This window comes from Etheostoma cragini, chromosome 17 (assembly GCF_013103735.1).
Source record: "Etheostoma cragini isolate CJK2018 chromosome 17, CSU_Ecrag_1.0, whole genome shotgun sequence".
Lineage (NCBI taxonomy): Eukaryota > Metazoa > Chordata > Actinopteri > Perciformes > Percidae > Etheostoma > Etheostoma cragini.
The window spans coordinates 18,765,990-18,786,260 of record NC_048423.1 but is presented as its reverse complement, the minus strand read 5'-3'; the positions used below and the strand labels follow the sequence as shown (position 1 = coordinate 18,786,260).

The 20,271-nt window shown below is 39.5% G+C and overlaps 1 protein-coding gene across 1 annotated transcript; it reads right to left on the bottom strand.

Moving 5' to 3' along the window:
* Positions 1 to 1,143: 1,143 nt before the first annotated feature.
* On the bottom strand, positions 1,144 to 13,071 carry LOC117960611 (rab11 family-interacting protein 2). The gene is made up of 6 exons (XM_034898602.1): positions 12,863 to 13,071; positions 11,563 to 12,153; positions 7,664 to 8,070; positions 5,608 to 5,947; positions 3,860 to 3,932; positions 1,144 to 1,661 (listed from the first exon to the last, which is right to left on the bottom strand). Exons 2-6 carry the CDS (start codon positions 11,916 to 11,918, stop codon positions 1,437 to 1,439), a joined length of 1,401 nt encoding a protein of 466 aa, XP_034754493.1. The 5' UTR covers positions 11,919 to 12,153; positions 12,863 to 13,071; the 3' UTR covers positions 1,144 to 1,436.
* Positions 13,072 to 20,271: the final 7,200 nt, after the last annotated feature.

Below are 20,271 nucleotides of genomic sequence, written 5' to 3'. Positions count from 1 at the left end.
TAATACGATAGAAAGGGTGGTGAGGGAGGGTGTTGGGATACAGTAGTGTTCTTACCATAAAGTACCTTACAAATACATTGAAATAATGGTCAATTGTTAATGAGCCGTGATACATCTGTAAATAAAGATTGTTCAGCATGTATCCACATGTGCGGCCAGGTACCATTAATACAATCTTCAGCAAAAAAAAACTGTATTTGAAGGAGATGAAGGCGGGCCAATCAGTGGAGGCTGTAACACAGACCTCCAGGCTGTTCCAGTGAATCAAATCAATATTAAGAGACGAGTTAGACTCAAAGATGTGATTAAATGTAAACAAAAACATTACCAGCAGAATACAAAGCAAGATACTCAAGTTATGATTATTGCACTTAAAGTCAGTAAAATTATCACGTTTAGTGATTGACTGGGACCCTTGGTCCGAGATACTTAAATGATAGTCAAAACAAAATAAAAGATAAAAATATCAGTAACTGATAACAGCAATGTACGTTTGTTCATTTAAAAAAAAAAAGAAGAAATCCCATGACTCAGTAAGCTAGAGAGAAACCAGACTCCCAGATAGTCCAGCAGCTCCTTACCGTAACTCTCATCCAGTCTTTTTTAAGAATAGCCATGAATCACTCAGGCCATTGAGGAGAAGAGCAAAGTTCATCCAGATCTGTAGCACAGAAGAGGTTTGGAACGAAGCGGATGCTACCGCCGGCCATGGGTTTCATAGTTCAGGTGGCCAGTTTGAGACTTGCGCATGGGTGTATACACTAAAACTACATCTTCATCTTATTAACCGTTTCACTGTCTTTCAGAAAACTGCACACGACTAGCACTACACCTTCTGGTATACTCAAATTTGGCAGCATTTGTACCTTAACAGCTTCTGGGAAGAAGATGGCAGCTGTTTGTGCAACAGACCTCCGTGGGTTCACAAGTGCATTCAAATATAGCTAAACCTAACCTTTTTCAGAAAATATGGATATGATTGGACACGAATCAATCAATGCTGATCCTGTTTAACTATCTAAAAATGCACCGCAGCAAGTATTCATAAATTAATTTGAAAATGTAAATATAGGAAAATAATCAAAACATTGAAAAAAATATATAAAAACTACATTCCCCTGGTGGCCGGGTTGTACCTCGAGGTTTAAGCCTCGACGCAGAGGTCCAGGGTTTGAATCCAACCTGTGATGATTTCCTGAATGTCTTCCCCAGCCTTTCTGACCTAGCTGTCCGGTCAAAAATGGCAGAAAAGTCTCAAAAAATTATCTTGAAAAAAATAAAAACTACATCCCTCGACTAAAAATGTTTTAAAGCATAAATCAATCACAAATTTGTCTTTGATCAATCCCATTTGTCCCCACTTATTTTACCACGTGATATTGATGCATGCTGAACCCTAATTACCGGTAGTAACTTCTTATCCTGTGTCTTTCTTGCTACTTTTTAGAAAGTTTACCCGCCTTCTTCTTTGGCTCATACGGTGTCCGTAGAATGCTCGGCGTCTCCTCCATGACGCGCACAAGTAGGTTATCAATGTAGTCTTCCAGCTCCCTGATGTGGGCATCTTTCTTCTTCACTACTTCTTTCTGCTTGATGAGTTCCTGCACAACTTCCTCAAAGGACAAGTTGCTGTAGGCGGCCATGCTTTCCCGTTTTACCTCCTGAAAATAGGAAACATTGTATATCAATAAAATAAATGCTCAGACCCCAGCAGATTTTGTGGTTACATGCTCCATAATCATCATATTTTTGCATAGACACAGACATAGACCCTTGTAAAAGTAGACTAAAATGGTTGAATTATCTTCTATTAAATGACAGCATCTGATAAGAGTAGCAAGAGTAAAGATACCCTTTAAATTCACTCACAATATGACTGAGAAAATAGACTAATTAGACGTGTTGGCCTTATTTGACATAAGCCGTCATGTGTTTATCTCAGGTTTTCTGTTGCTAATAAAGTCTAATTGAGAGTTGGTAGGATGAGACTCTTCACAAAAGGGATTTAGCACTGACATGTCAATGAATTATATGGAAGATGTTATGATCTACTACTTTGTAACAGTGTTTATAATGAGATTTAAAAGGCAGTTTAACTGCTCTAATGGGACTTAGCAGCAATCAGCTAAAATCTTGTCCTTTTACTTCAGTCTAAAGCATTAAAAGCATGACTTCTCGAGAGAACAATTGTCAGTTTGGACAAAACCTAACAAGCCTGCCAGAACTTCACAATAAAGATTACCCTAAAAATTGAATCTTTGTGTTGAGTGGAAAATACCAGGCTGCATATTTCTGCAATTAAAGGTCAGGCTATTAAATACCAAAATAAGGATAAAGCCCAAGCCCAGCTTTGCGTTTGGATAGAGCAGTGTGGTATGGTATGTGCAGATCATATTGCGCGGGTACGAGAAGAGCTGTAATCGTTTTTAATGAGGGACCACTTTATCGCTTCAGTGCTGGGCATCCTCCCCCGAACGGATAGAGCAGCAAAGCCTTCACCCTGTTTAAAATACCACACTTATCAGCTTCCACTCCCATGCACCATTCAAGCCTCTACTGCTGGGCAAAGACAATGCAGAAAGACCTGGAGCGGGACTGCTTACCAGGTATCTTATCGCTTCTAACAGCATAGAGGCTACTGTGGGGCGACACAAACCAAAATGAAATATTTGCCAGTGAGATTAAATGTCCAATGTAAGGAGGGTTTCAAGAACAGATCTCGGTAACCTATTCCTCACACAAAACACAAAAAAAGGCATCTCATTGAAAGATACTACACATAAGCCATCTGAGAGGAAATAAGAGAAGGGACAGCCATATGGATGTTAGTTTCATTTACAAGCATGTGTACGTGCACATGCTCGTGCTCTCATACACAGACACAGACACACAGACAGACACACCGACACACCGACACACACACACACACAGAATAATAATCAGGAGCTTTAGTGGCTGGTGACAAAGGCCTGGAAATGACCATGAATTGGCAAAGTAATGGTGACCATTTTTCTGCGATCAGTAGTGAGGAGAAGATAAGGCGCACACTTGGCATTCTCCAGTTGTGTCATTACAGTTTCTAATGAGCTCAGCTTTGAGAATCTAAAAGCTCAGTCCTTTGAAATCTCTCACTGCCCCCCCACACCCCCCACCCTTCCCCCTGTGTGTGGTTAATTAGGGACTTGAAGCAGAGGAAATGGGAGCTGCCATTTCTGCAAGGCACTGCGGCATGTACAGGGGCACATGTGTGGATACCGACAGCCCTCAACACCCACAAAGAAAGGTGAGGAAAGCTATTATCAGCATTCTCTTTCTCATTTAGGCATCGCTTTAGCTACTGCTCCCACTGCTCCCTCATAAATACCAAATATGCTGTGTAATAGTCTGCATAATTGACATTTTTTTCAAATTAGAAATGCAAAAGAATTTGAACTAAATACAAACTAAAACATGTAGAAATAATGTACGAATCATTACAACTAAATAGGCCTTTTTTCCAACAAAAAACTCCAATTATGAAATAAGTGCAACACACCACTATGATTGACCTTACAGACCAAAATTTCACACCACTTCAAATTACAATCAGATCAGATGTGATGACTGATGTATGCAGCTGCTAATTAGTTGAATGGCACATCCGAATTTTCAGAGGCCTCGGAGATCAATGTCACCAGCTGCTATGTCAAATGAAAGTTAAGAGTTCTCAATAACAATATGCATGACACTACGCAGGAAGTAAGGACAACGTTGCAACTGCTGGGGTCATCTCTTCTTCAGTCTCAATCATTGTTACAACGTGCCATTTCACCTGACATTTTCATTGCTTTTACAAAAAAGGCTGTGCTGTCTTTCTTACCTTTTTCTTGCCATGGATGTCCTTCCTCTGTTGGCCGAATGTGAGGTCTTCATTTCCTGTGAACTTTTTATCCCTGCGAAGCAATCATAGGAATAGAAGAAATGCATTATGGCACGTTTTTGCTATAAATACAATTAAGTTTATCAATAAGCAATAGACCATAAACCACCTTTTTTGCACCACATGTAAATCCCCACCAAACTACTGTCTGACAAAGACAGCAGTAAAGATGATGGACTAGTGCCTAAAAAGATAAGTGGTTAATTGGGTGGTCTATCTCTGCAGAGGATCTCATTACTATAGCTCAGAGGGCTCTGTTATCAAGCCCAGGCTCTCTAAAGAGCCACTAATGACACCTTCCACTCTGATAATCCAGAATTTAGCCACAGCGCTAACCAACTCTTTAACACAGGAAATATTCTAAATTCTGATTATGAATGGGAAATCTATTTCTGATTCTGGTATAGATGTAACCAGCTCGGTGGAAATGTTCAAACAACAATTCTTAACAGAATTAGAGAGAGAGAGAGAGAGAGAGAGAGAGAGAGAGAGAGAAGGGGGGTCCATCAGATAGACTTTAATCAACAGTAGTATTCAAAACTTTATGGGCATGCTGCAACCAATATCCTGTAGTACAGTGGTTGTCCCATGGGATAGCAAGCACACATTTTGGGATTGTGAGATAATTTATGGAATATGATGAAAAACATACAAGAGTGATATGCTACAACTGTATAACAATCTCTGCTGTACAGGTGCTGAACGCAGATTGTAGCCACATGGAAGTAGGCTAAATTCAAGGCATGGAAGAAATGGCTATTTCAGTGGAACATATTAGGAAGTTAGTTATCAAGTTCTTTCTTAGTCACACAGTCCCAAACAGCTGACCGCCAAACCAAGGAATCGCAGCCGTTTGTCTCAAATGTTTGTTGATGTGAGATGGACAAATCAAAAGAAAGGTAACCTTAATATAAGTGAGCATTTGTTGTACATGTACAATATATTAACCAGAGAGAGGGACATATACAGAAGTTGCTCCCTCATTAGAAAGGATTCTTGATTTCTAAATTAGGCGCTCTAAGCCCAAGAGGGACAAATGAGGAATTGGATTTTAAGCCATTTTTGTAACGTCTTTTGGATTATATTTGTCCTTAAAGGACAGACGTAGTTGAGAACAAATGAAAATTCCTTAAGGGGTGGATATGTTGAGGTCCACTGCAGATTGATTGACTTTAAAATGAGTTAGGGTGAGTCGTATGAAGAGATGAAAGAGAGCTTATTAAACTCTGTTTTGAAGATTGTATTCCTCTGTATTGAAAAAGGAAAATTCAACATTTCAACCATTGATTGATTATTATGAAAGAATGTATGTACTAAATTACTTTCTAAAAAGGTGGCTGTAATATATGTTTTGTATTTATGGTCATTTTTATCTCTCTTGTAAAAACAGTAATAACGGCATGTTTTTTTAAAGTTTTTTTTAAATATCTGGTATCAGTAGTGATTTATAGGTCACATGAATAGACAAGAGAGCCACCCTAAAACTGTAAATATGTCTAGACAGAAACCAAGATTCTCTTACAGTTTTCCCTATTTCTTGCCTAAAATGTTTTCAGAAACATATTTTGGTGCCATCTTTGGAAATAATGAGATGTCCGTTTTCTCTGGTCACGTAGCACCAATTTCAAAAATGTTTGCGCCCTCCTACAGCATAGACAGCGGAATTTTTTAAACAAAAAACAAACTACCTGGCTTTGGAGATAAACGGGTTAGTGTCTGCTTGCGAGTCTCCACTAAAGGGGTTGGGGGAACGCAGATCTCCAGAGCTGCCCGAATGGCCACCGTTGTTGGTCTTGCGGCCTTCCTTCTTTCCTGTCACGCGTTCCAGTAGGCTGACCTTCTCCTTTTTCTCCTTCCGCTCTGCCCGGTCCCACAGCTGCCCGTGCTCCCCCTCAAATGGGTTGCGGTTGCGTGGGAGCGTGGCATACTTCTGTGGCAGGGTGTCACTGATATCAGTGAAAGGGTCACTGTGTGCCTCGCCGTCCTGGTAGCCTGGCACCTCGCTCTGGGAACGCCTGTGAGGGCCGCCTGTACTCCCGGGAAGAGAAACCAAAAACTACATCAACTTCTGACGTACGTATCTATGCATTTCACCATCTGTGACAAGTTTAGAAGGATCCAATCTGGCTTGACCAATACCACTGATCTGATGTCATTAAATTCAAAACTGATCGATGGTTGCTTTCTGTTCCTAAACCCTTACCTACATTTTGACAGAGATAAAAAAGGAAGTTGTAAAATTCACCACTTTGTGTTGTGTAGCATTTAGTCAAGTTATTTTCCAAGTTGGTCTTGTGGCTCTTCCAACTCTTACTACACCACAAAAGAAAGAATTCACTGGGAGCAGAAAGGACAGCTTGTTTTATTATTTATACCTTCCAAATCTACAATTGCATTCCTTCTACCCTCCTACTTTGGATAAGTTCTCCTCCTCTGCATGCCAATCTGGATAATCACAAAGACGCTTGATAAAGTCAAAATGATCATACCATAACTGCCTGAGATACCTGTGCAGTGGAGATTGAACAGTCAAGATGGAGCAGGCAGTGAATTAAGTGAGCTTATTTATTTGCCATTAACAATTACCGTATTTGTACATTTAGTGACCAACAATTAAGTCAATGGTCATGACTATCAGACAGTTCTGATAGTTGCACCATCCCCCGGCAATAGAATGAATTTTACTGCTTCATCACAAGGTGATCACATTGCATCCCATTGATTAGCAAATAACAAGGTTGCTAATCATTACCGGACATGAAAACTGACATCACTGAATAAAGATTTTAAGTGATCAATAAAGACATTTAAGTTTGACATATAAGGCCCATCCTTATCCATCCTTCAGCCTATGTGGTTACTACACAATGCAGGACAGTATACATGAGAAGCCAATGGCGTTTCAGCACTGAAAATAAAACAGCATTTCTTTATTCTTATCATCCAGGCTTGTTTTTCATGGTATGTGTTTTGACTAGCAAGTTCCTTGAAATTCGCAAATATTGCGGCATTAGCTACGCGGCTAATGGACAAAAGGATGCAAATGTGAGGCCAATGTTTTACTGCTTAACAACAGATATCAATAAAAGGTCTAATGAACAACTTACATAACTTTCTAGTTTAGGTAAGGCTTATAAACCTTCTACTGTAAATATATTTCTAATTCCCTATAGCTCTATGACTTCTATCAACCTCTACTGATGGCCACTAGAAATTGCAACAGAATCCCATTTTAAGAGTAAGGCAGTCACACAAGAAGAATAAAATAATAAGACACCATACATACCACAATGCTGCAACACTGCTCTGTCATTATAGTGCTTCAGAATGTTTTTATCTTTCAAAAATAGCTGAAACTGTGGAGAGACCGTAACCAGTCTGTTGATTGTGCCACTGTTCTCCATCCTTGAAAATGAATATAATGTACGTGTAGATAGATAGATTTATATATATATATATATATATATATATATATATATATATATAAAAAATTAATATGAGAATTTAGCTATGACTTACTGATCACCAGTGACTTCACTTGGTAAGAAACGTGATTGTGTGTGGATATGTATATGTGTGTATACATATATTTACACACTATCTAGTCCCTGAAACCAGGCAGCAATAAAAGCCTTGAGATAACCTACCTTTGAGATAAAGAAAAATATGTTTTACCGGAATATTCAAACAAACTGCTGCAACAAATCAAAAAATAAATAAGAATAAAGAAGCTTTGGTCCTCACCACGCTCTTCAATGGAGTTTATGGAATCCAGTTTGGGCCGAAAGTGAGTCCCAATGAGATCGGACATAGAATGGGCTGCAGAGAGTTTATGGGCCCCAGTGAGTAGTGGTCTCTTAACCTTTGTTTCGGGCTGGGGTTGTGGTTCTGGGGCCAAGGACTGACGGTTAGGCTCTGAGTCGCACATAGCAGAGCGAGGCAGGATGGCGGACGATGTGTCGCTAAAGGTGCCGTCATGTTTGCGACCCTTCATTTTGTCCTTCAGTTTGGAAAAAGGCGAGCGGGGCTTTTCCTTCATGGAGAGGTCAAACATGCTGGCCGTCATGTTGTTCCTTATGAACTGGATGCTTACTTGAATGCGGCCTCGGTCTTTCCTCTTCTTCCCCGGCTTGGACTCCAGGGAATGCCAGCTAAAATGAGAGTGGAAGCTTAGGCTGAGTAAATTCAATGAGACAATTTATGTAAAAAGAGCAGGGTTTATGAAAATCTCCTGAGTTGATTACACGTAACTCAACATGATTCAGAAAGACAGGTATACAAAGTCAGAATGTAGTAAAAGTCTTTACACTATCAAACAATATGACAAAAGGAAAAAATAGCCCACATTCTTTCTAATGTGCTCTACCTACTTCTTTGTGGACACCACTGAAAAAGCTAATTTGAGCAGACTAATCCAAAAGCTACACACAAATGCGGGGGCTTAAATCATTTGAACTTCTTTTGACACAAGTGAGAATACAATTTATCATTCAGAGGATAAACATTATTCTTTGCATGCTGAACATAAGAAATAGCCTGCCGCTGAATAATATAGACCATTTCAGGCTGCTTTTGGGCTCCTATTTGTTTAACCTCTCTGCTTTTTTCTACTGGAAGTAATGGGATTCATGCATTCACTATGAGCGAAATAAAGTGGCATTTGCACAAACCTGGCCTTTGTTCAGAAATGCAACGACAAGCAATTGGGAAATTGCAAAGCCACGTCGCAGAGCAGCCCAACAGTTCATACAAGCTAATGAGACATATCCTCTGTGTTATAGGGCTTGTGACAAAGCCGGCACCAGGATGAAACAACTGCATGTCAATCTAGTCTGTCTGCTTTTGATAAAATGAATCTTGAAATGCTGTTGGAGTGTTCTATACTAATGTCACATCACTGAACAGTATATGCGTTTGCACTCAGGCACCTCCATCATGGGGCAGTTTGATCAATAAAACGTATTGTTCTAAATCACCCCCAGTTTTGACTTAAATGCAACATTTTACTCAGATTTAAAGTCAAGACATATTTGCACAACTTTGGTTTGATCTCATATAATTACTGATACTTCTTTCCTGGGTTTACATTGAGATTTGTAGTATCCCTTGAATTCCCGCATGAAATCAGATATCAGTTCAATCCAATAAAAGCTGTTGGTATTGGCTTTTAAAAACTGCAGCTGTTGAACGCTATTCTAAACCGTCGAGATGTGGCTCAGGATCCCAGTCATGAAAGGCCTTGCTGGGTCCGATTCCCAGGCTGCGAGCCACACTCAGTCTGATCAGCAGCCACAGCATGCCGCTGCCGTGGGGCCGGGGCTGCACCTCACGTGTGTCTCAAGGCCAAGATAAACCTTCCAGTGCTTGGAACCACAATCCTCCCACTTGGGCCCGGACCGCTGGGAAACTCCTCACAATCAACAAACACAGGTGTGCGATAATTATGGGCTGCCTACTCAGATATCAAGACGGGCTTTCCTCCCCAATATGTCAGTTCAAAAACATTGCGGATGGGCTGCGGTGAACACAGACCCACTGTGGACTGTGGATATAGTATCGAGGGTCCCGGCGTCATTGTCAAGTATGCCTGCAGTGTGGGATTAGGCCAACAAGCAACGTGAGCATATCCATTACAGAGCCTCTGCTAAAAAAAAGAAAGTGCACGGCCTCGAGGTGCATCGACTCAGGCCCCTAAAACAAATAAAACCCATCCACACTGATTATAACATATTGTGATTGTACCAACTGATGGGCAAAGAGGAAGTGTGCTAATGTCTTTCTACATTGAAATGTGCAGTGACCTAATTAACACCAGACTCAGTTTGGTTATTCTGTTCCTGTTTGCTTAATGTGGGGTTAAAATACGTGTGTGTATGCTGAACTTTTAAGGGCCAATACCCTAAAGTTCAACTTAATAAAATACTTGACGGTTTGTTGGTTTAATTTATTCTATCTTTATGGATGGTCTTCTCAAACCTTTTATACCAAAATTTCACAAGAGGACAAACCTTAACAAAGCATGCGCTAGGCATTGTGCAGGTAAACAGCCTCAACAAGTTACCTGTTAATGAAAGGGCTGACGCACTGAAACAGACACCCACTATTGGCAACCAATATTGCCTATAGGTAATCTAGAGTCTCCACTTCACCTGACTTGCATTCTGTTTGAGCTGAGGAAAGCCTCAGGAGCATTCAATCCAAATTAAAAACACATGGAGAATTAGGTAAACTCTACACGGAACAGGCCTAGATTCAAACCCGGGTCTCTTTGGATGTGAAGAAAAGGTCATACTCCATTCACACCTTTGAAAACAATTGTATGCATAGGAGTGACTTACGAGACATGTTTAGCCAGCTCCACTAGTTTCAGTAAGGCCAACTGCTGCTCACCATGTCAGTGATTAAGCTAAAAAAAGTAATCTCTCAACAATGTAGGCAGGCCAATTCATTGGTAAGCCTCAAACAATAGAGGGTCATTAAGATGGAAAAGGTCGACCAAACTCTGCTCTCTAACTGAGCACAAAATGTACGACGTTGTCTGTAATAGTTGTGTTAGATAGATTAAAACTGAAAAAGAAAAGATCTGGTGTTTCTGTTAGACCAGTTCACCTACTGTAAAAATATCTGGTCTTCACACATCTAACACATCTAATAAAATGTGTTTCTGAAACAAGTGGTTAAAGAGAATATAGTACAATGTAATAGTATTTAAATCATGTGGTGTGCAGGAGTTAGGTCATGAACTTAATTGAGAACAGAGCACAGAATGTAACACACACACACAACACATTGGTATTATGCGTAGCCTTATATAGCAATAACACATGTAGAAAATGTGACAAATAACTATTTTAATCCATCCATGCTGTAATCCGCATATGACTGGAATAATAGTTCTGCAAATATTTTCCACTTCCTCTCAAAAGTCTTCACCAGCAACAAATTGATGCATGACTGTCAGCTGGAGATGCAAAAAATATGTGAATGCAATAAAAGTATTACATACAAAAGAGCTCAAATATTGTCCGTGTGATATTAAATACGGATACTACTCACGAGACAACTCAACTCAATTTGTCACCAAATACGACAGACTCATCCCAGTGTCTAAATTTAAATTACTTCACAAACTAATGCAGAAGATTATACGCTGCTTCCTTTAACTATACTACGTATGAGGCATACACAAAGCTACAAAAGGTACTTTAGTGTTTCATCCTTCACATATTAATTACAACATTGTCAAAGTATTCTCTTGTTAGGATATTGCTTCGGCTCTAAGTTGTTTTGCAACATTTAGTGGGTGTATTATTGTCAACTAATGGCACTGCAATACCAGATGTGTACTTATGGTATCCCACTGGTTGCCTTAAATTGATTTTTCATTTTCATGCCTTGATAAGCCAAAGGAGGCACATTGCCAATATGTTGAAGTAAATAAAATGGAGCAAATATTTTCCTTCATTATTTTCATTCTGGATTGGTGTAGTGCACGTTTTAGGTGTACAACACATTAGCTAAAAGACTTCTGCTTGAAACCTATGACAGCAGAGTAAAACAGTATTACATGCTAAATTAAATGAATGACATGTGACATTTGAGGTGAGATCTTGGACTTTACATCTACAACATATAATACTTACTCAGTTTTCTTCCTTTGCTTGTTATCAAAGATTTCATTAAGGTTGATGGACCTTTGACCCAGGAACTTATCCATCCCAACCAAGGACCGATGCATCACTATAAGGCAGAGTTCATATATCTCTGGGTTGCCCTCCAAAAGTAAACCAGGTAATTCAAAGGAGGCTTCCTCTTTCCAGACAGGGGTAAGTGTCTTCTCTGCCACCGATGTCGAGTACTTTTCTTTGCCCAGCTGGATGATAGTGTAGGCATCATTGGTGCCATTTTTGCCCTTTGGCTGTAAACCGGTTGCTTGAAGAACAGTGGCTTGGACATGGGTTGGAAACCACTTTTGAGACTGCTCGCCCAGTGACATCATCAACACTGGTTATCAACTGAAAGCCATTCAAAACTAAACGATAATGTATGTAGTTAGTGTTTTAGTTAGTGTGATAGCAAAACGCAAAAATTAAAAAACAATTCACTATAGTTTGTTGTACACGTCGGTGCAGCCTATGTGCCTAGATTTGCAATCATTACAAGCAATGACAAGTCTGACAAACTGAGCAAGCCTCATCTTCAAAGTAAAGATGTCCAAGCCACTGTTGAGTCATCTGGAATAAAAAAAAAACAGAAAGAAACAGAACAGCATCAGTGTCTTTACCAGAATCATATCATGACTCATGTGGGTGTACAGGGAACATTGATATTAAGCCAGCTAATGGTTTCAGCCCATTTTAGTAGATGTCACTTGCACCAACATGTGACATTGAAATAATTACAAGAAATGTATAGACTAAAACAGAAGTTAAATTGTGCTATACGATGCAATGTACCACAGTACATATAAATAGATCTCCCTAAACTGGAGTAACAAGAGACTGATTATTTCATTCAATCACACATTTTGGGGCTGGTTCCTTGTTCACTGAGTAGGTGTATTTTTCACTACCTTTGAGCAGATCCAGGTCTCATCAGTTGATGCCTCATCTCTAAAGTCTGTGTCTCTGTTGTTCAACTTGAAATAGGACTGGGTTTCATTCACAAATTTAACTTTACAATAAAACAAGAAAACTCTTAAAGTGGATTGTACCTTTAGGTGAGCATCTTTCCACAGGTTTGCCAAAACAAACTAAGCTGTTATTCAACTGACTAATAAAGTCTACTCATACGTTAAAGCAACTTTAAAGACTACGAAGCAATATTTCATTGTGGAGTTTATATATAAGCTTTACAATTTGTTAAGGCTCCAGGATAACGTTAGCTATGTACGGCTAGCTACTGAGGTAGCGAGCACACAGAGCATCACACACAGCAGCTTACCTCGGGTTCATTTTCATCGACACTGGGAAGACATTCAGCACTTTGGGTCAGCAGAGACTGGCTTCACAAATACATTCATATGAAGTTTCCTGAGGAATATGCCAGCTAATGCTAGTTGTTGTTGGTGCTCCTGCTGCTGCTGCTGTTGCTGTTGTTACGGCTATCCATTGCTTTCCACTTCTGTTTGTCTGCTAGCGGCGAGCTTTACTTCCTAGTCTGACGTCACTTCCACCTCACCCCGGTGGAAGTTCTAGAAAAAAAAGAAACGGTGGTCACACATAACCTCGCGCGCTACAAACTGCGGCTGTTAAGGTTTTAAAATGTAGATAGAACAGTTAGTCTGTTTTAACTAACACACACTTCCCTTTAAAATATCGTTAACTTATGTATGCGTGCGCGCGTTTGTGTGTGTGTGTGCGCGCGCGTGTGCTCGGGGGATGCACTTTACTTAAGAGAGGTAAATCATACAAACATGGGAAGTGCTTTTGTCTCATGAGTGGGACATGGAGGTGCAGATAAGGGGTTCACTTGAATGAACACAGACATGCTTGTCACCTCACTTGACAAGTGCATCTTAACCAAACACACCTGCCTATGTTGGTTTTATCGTTCTGCCGCAACCAGTGCAGTGTGTACAGGGCACTGGCCTGAGGCTGCGGCTGGGCCATCCATCAAACTGAGATTATTGCACTTATCTAGAGTACATCTCTGAAGGAAATGCTAAGGCTTAGTGAAATATTAGGCTGTGCAAAAATGTGAGTCAGATAGTATTTGATACATTTGAGGATGTTACCCTCATGTTTTGCATTAACTGTTGGTATTAGATGAATAATTACAGTACACTGTCAATTTGTAACTGTAGCTATGAAACTATGTGGCGAAATGTAGGCTGTAGATATCACAGTTAGTGTTTGAGACTCAGCTTTAATTAGTCGGTAAAGAGAAAACTTCTTCTGACCCGACCATTGTTTGAACCAGTATTTAACCAGAAGAAATAATTTAAATAAAATGTAATGACAATACGTAACAAACAATATGCTCATAAAATGTCTGTCGTTAAGTTTACATGTTATCATAAAATACAATTCTATTGAAACCCTCACACTTCTAGTTTTCCTATTTGTTTCCCTCCAGATAACCGTTAGGTTGAAAAATGGTCTTATTCCATATTGTCTGACAGTGTTATGTTTTCTGTACCAGCTTGTTCCAACTCTTCATTTAAGCTACATGTTCTCATAGACTATATTATTCAAGTCAAAGGTGCCATGTTTTTATGCCTTCTCCAAATTAATAATCTAGCTGTCTTGTGCCTCATTTTATACATATTTCCCTCCACATCAGCAAGACATATGTAGTATTTTTGGAAAGACTAATTTAAGGTTGGCGATATGATTATATAAACTGTAAGATGATACAAATTGATCAACCATTTTTCAGCATTAATAGCTATATATATATATATATATATATATATATATATATATATATATATATATATATATATATATATATATATATATATATATATATATATATTTCCTATATACACAGTAAATATAGTTCTAGTGTGATGAAGTACTAAAGTTTAAATTACTCAAACCAATACTAGAATTTAAGTTTCTGTTTAAAGTTTTGTTGGCTTTCACAAAGTTTGGCTCCACAGCATAAATCTGTAACTACAGACTTAGATATGGGTCAAAAGAAAATGACCAGACAGCATTTCTAAGATTTGATTGACTCTTGCTCCCAGGTGTATGGTGGCCTGGAGGGACAAAGTTTGAAGACAAGCAAAACCCAGAGTCCATATTTTGTTTACAATTGAAGGTGAGATCTGATAAGGCTTCCCAATCTAACAGTAAAACATACTTGAATTGTTTTATGTATTCACACTGCAGAGCTCCTTTTAGATGTCTAAGTGTTTGGGATTTATCCAGGCAGTCCCATCAATACTTACATTCCTCTTCAGGAATATTTTATTATCTGTTGTGGTTAGCAGTGTCAGGTTGAGCTGAATGAAATAGCGACCAGAGGCATGCATACACCATCGAGTTCATGACACTCTTCCTTAATTTGACAATAAGTCAAACACTTTCATATATTACTCTTCATAAGAACATAACACCACTGTACTGCTCCTTTTGGGAGATAAAACATGAAAGACACTGCATTCCAACATCATTTGTATCCTTTTATTACTCTCCTCTACAGAGAATACATTGGTGCATATAAAAACAGCACGCTGTAAATTAGAGAGTAGTAAAGTTAGGTCCCAGTCTACTTTTGGAGGGAATTACACTGAAGGTCATAAACAGTCCGACATGTAAGTGAACCTGCGTACATGGCCGGGTCCACATGTTGAGCCATATTAGCTGTAGCCCGTAACGGCCGGCCGCCATCCACTCTGTGCACATGGTTCTGGTTTAGGCCCCTTTTCAACACTAGATAGGTTGTATTACATTTATTAAACACTTTAAAAAATCTCTGGCTGCAAGATTGTCCATCTGTTGAGGACAAGAGAAAACATATGAAAGAGGCATAAAGCGCAGCGGGAAGAGGGGAAACAGTTGTGATGTCAGTGCTGGTCTTAATGTGGTGCAGGTCTAAGTCTTGGACAGATGACTGATTTAAAAGGTATAGCTTTTAGCCGAGTGAACAGTTAGATCACAGATGAATTTTAATAAAAAAAAGGAGAAAGGCACACAAATCACCTCTGCTTTGCTCTCAGGAATGTTTTTGTGCACGGCTTTGATATATAGGTGCAGATGTGCGACTGCAGCGTGACGAGCAGAGCTAAAAAGGGCTGCTAAGCTGGGGCAACATCCCTAAAGGCCTTGATTTCTACATCGTAACCTCAAAAAGAGTAAGTGAAACCGAAAAAAACTACAACAAGCTCCATGTTATGTTGTTTGATGACTAATTTTAAAAACCAAAAAGCAAGTTTAGCGTAGGAACATCTATAGAAGCAATGGGGAAATCTAAAGCTGCAGCAGTTTGACATGTGTTGAATTTCTCATCAGATCCCCAAACTTATTAATAAAACACAAATTAAAAGAAAAAATCCCACTAATTGTGAATCTAACCCATCCAATTAGCATGTTTGTTTTTTTTGCAGCAGGTGTTTCCCCTGTGTTATGGAAGCCGGGCTGCATCCGGTCCTTGCATGACCAGAGTGATTCTTGTGTCTGCATTTTCAGGAGGGGGTACAGGCTAGTCTTGCTTTGCTAGACCGTCTTTCACACGCTGCAGAGGAGGGTCTGGCTAGTCCACATAGCCTTCTAGGATGGGAGAGAAACGTGCTCTGGTTTATTGGCGTTTTTTTAAACCAATCACAATCGTCATGGGCGGCGCTAAGTTCCGCATGGAGTCGCTGCAGAATAGAGCAATCCCGGAAGTGGAACATTGTGTCTATAGACTGTTGTAGTCCAGGTATAGGCCTATGCCTTGTCCCCAATTCTGTGTGAGATTGTCTTGGATAGAGGCTGCAGGAGCAGCTAGTTTGGTGACCTCGGGAGTGTATGTTTTGGTGATGTAGTTTTATTGGGTTGACAAATGATAAATGGACTGAACTTATAAAGTGCTTTTGTACCTTATCAGACAAAGCACTTTTTGCATAATTTTCCTTCACCCCTTTCACACACCCATGGCGACAGACGCTCTTTGACAACCCGCTCTTCCTCCGGAGCCAAAGTCCCCCCTCAGCTCAAAAGGATGGATTATGAAGTGATAGGGACGAGGGTCAGCACTTCCAAACTTGAGACTGAAGTTGAGACGGAGTGAAGAAATTTGAATATCTCGGAAACATATCTTTTTCAACAGTGAGGCTAAAATTAAGCTCTGTGGGACCACCTGGGTAGCTAACCTGTATATAGAGGTGCACTCCTCAACGCAGAGGTCATAGGTTTGACTCTGACCTGTGGCCCTTTGCTGCATGTCCCCCCCCGCCATTTCATGGCTTTAGCTGTCCTATAAAAGATCTGAGGAGCAGTTAACTATAGTCCTCATAAATCCACCCGAGTTTAAAATTGTAACACATTAAAGCCAAAGGAAATGGACATCAGCAATAAGACATTTTTGGGGCCTAAAAATGGCCATAAAATGATCTTAAAAATATAAAAAATTAAAAATGAAGCTCCTGTGCTGCAACAGCTATGATGTTGGTGTTGTCCCATACTGTCCTGAGGAAGGACATTAACCAGTCGATCTACGTTCCAACCCTCACCTATTGTCATGAGCTCTGGATAGTTACTGAAAGAATGAGTTCAAAGATACAAGAGGCCGGTATGAGCTTGGTTTTAGAGGGTGTCTGTAAGCGCACACTTTGGGAAAGGGTGAGGGAGATCTGAATAAAACCTCTGCTCCTTTCAATGTGAAGTTGAAAGGCGTCGCGGTGGCTCGGGTATCCGATCAGAATGCATGCTGGACACCTCCCTGTGAAGATACAGTATCTCAGGCAAGTCCAACAGGGAGAACCCCCATTAAAGTCACCGAACATGCTCCTTAAAATGACATATTGTGGACTCTGCTAGTTTTTTTATTGTGCCATTTTCAAAGTATTTATAAGTTCCCAGCTCATTTCAAGGCACCAGAAACGCTGTTCCAAAGGTGAAATACTTGTCAGACATAAATATAACTTCTTACATTGCAAACAAAGAACTTTGCCTTCTGTCCTAAGTTTGACAAGTAATATATGTCACAAAAAACCCAGCTCAAGTCTTTTATAATCATCCATCTATGTCATCAGAAATGGATGACATTTAAAGTGGTGATATTTAACTTTCTGTTGGTGTTGATTCTAGAGGCCTCTTTGGACAAAGCGCTAGTGTTCTTACCACGCCTGCTGTGGTAAAGCTCTTTTCTTTACGCTGCTGTATTGTCCACTGTGGAATACTGAGTTAGCTTTACTGAGAGTTCATGTAGTCAGGATGAATATTTTGCCCTGACATAAAATCATTCATTCACAATAAGAGAACGTGTTGCAGATGCATAGTTGCATTTCAAGTGTTGCATACTAAGCCTGGATGTCCCGTGAGCTAACCCGGGGATCACTATCACTGTCTCACGAGCCAAAGCTTTAAGAGATTGATATAGCAACCAATGTAGCAAAAACTTAGCCCGACAGAGATTGACTCGGTTTTGCCCGTTGTCTTTCACTTCCCTTTTAGCTTTTAATTGTTCTTCGTTTAATTTCCTTCTTTTCTGTGATGGCCCTGCCCCAGCATTAGCCATAACTACAGCAGATAACTTCTAAAATAAACTGTAAATACAATTAGGCCTCTATAAAGAAATCTCCTGTTACCTTTTACCTGACTCACCAACACAGGGTTTTCCGTTGTTCAGCCCAAATCTGTGACCCGTCAGATTGTGTGCTCTGTAGCGCCGTGTATCTGCCAAAAATCATTTTATGACTTTGCGGGAAAAATCTGACCCGGGCAAAAGCAATAATAAAAACGATATAAAATTAGCATTCTTTTCATTGTTAGTCTCGTTTGCTGTTACAGGTCCTTCATGATCATAAGATGGAACATTGCAGAAACATTTAAAAGAGACATATAGTCACTTTAACTAACAAAGTTGTTTATAGACACAGCTTTTATAGTCTATAAATGCAAAAAAAGAATTACAGAGTGTCCCCGTAGGCCTCTTACGTGCACAGTTTAACGTCAGCAGGACACTCTGAGGTCATGTTTAGTGGGGCCAGAGAACAGGTGTCCCTCCTGCAGTGGTATGAAAAGACTCGACCCGGGCCGGAGGAAGCACCCACACGTGTATGCCCCGCAGTCAGCCCTGTCCAGAATGAAATAATTCATCAGGACTGTTCAGAAGAGACATTGTGAGGCAAAGTTCAGAGGCATGCTAATGACAAGAGCACGTTCACAGAGAAAAGGAAAACTGTCAGCTCTGAATGAATTGGAAACGGCAGAACAGAGGTCAGGCCTTTTCCAACCCCTTATATCTTTCTATAATCCATGTAGAGGGCTTGCAAATGTCCCAAAAAATTTGGTGGTTTTGTTGCACATGGTGCATGCATTATGTTGTTGAATTCTTTAGTGCAGCGTGTTGGATATTCACAGATGAAAAATGGAGAAGGAATGTTGCTTTTTTTCCAATCCCTGTCAATGCTATTTTATCAATAGAAAAAAAAAACATATGGGCTACTTTATTTTTTAAAACCCTGCAGCTGAAGAATATCCCTTCGTCAGAATAAAAATGCAACTGCATTTGCTAGCGGAATGATTAATCATTATTTAAAGTAATGAATGTAGAACATGCTCTAAATGAGGCTCTCCAGATTACCATTTTTATAAGACGGTGGAATGTATGGTGTGCGGGCATTTGCATAGCCAATAGGATATATGTTCATATATCTTAATTTAACAAGCAGTGAGACATTTAAATGTAAAAAAAATTATAAAGTATAAAGTAGTATTACCATTGCCCTACAGAAAAAACAAGTGGGATGTATCATTACGGTCTCAAAGCTAGAAGCAGAATGGAATCAGCTTATTACCAGTTTCTACAAGGATAAACATCCCACACAGCTACTCAGTCTACACAGTTTTATAGCAATTTGCCTATATTAGGTATCAAATTAACATTTTCTTCTACACACATAAACATTTAACACAGCATGGCAAAGTCAGACTTATGTTAACTTTATTGATTCCTGTTAGGAACCAGCCGGTGCAGCTAAAAACTGGAACTACAGATGTAGTGACAATTGGGATTACTTTAATAAATAGGTATTTATACTCTGATTTAATTTTCACATGTGTCCTCTCAATTTAATTGCAACTGCACAATGAATTAAACCCATGGTAGTTTATGTCAAATAGGCCATGGAGTGGCAATCAATTACAATATAATGTAGATTATCAAAATGCATGGCAAATAACTATTTGGGGGGGCAAATCCTAATATGTAACACATTTGTTGAACTTTAGAAATATGTGAGAAGAGTAGTGAAAGAAAGGAAATGCATCTTGAACCAAGGAATCTGAGGAACAAAGTATTTTATTCCTAAGTCTCACTGATCAGGAGTTCATGAGCCAACAGGGAAGGGCTTTAAAATGCAGAAATGGAGATGAATATGTTCCATTAATAGCAGTCCAGCCTATATGTTCGACAAAATAAAAGAGAAACATTTAACAAAATCTAGTACAAAATGTATTTGTTCTAAAGCAATTAAATAAAATGGGTGATTGAAACAAAATGTGTGCAAAATAAATGTGTGGTTGCTCCAATGCACTCGTATTTATTTCATCTATATTGAGTGATTGATATTTATATTAAAAATGTATCTGTAGGTAATAAATTAAAATCCACTGACAACTGTTTCAGAAGTTGTTGCTTCGGGTCATCCGACTGTCCTTCAGGCACCAACTACATTGCATGCTGAGTAAATAATGTGA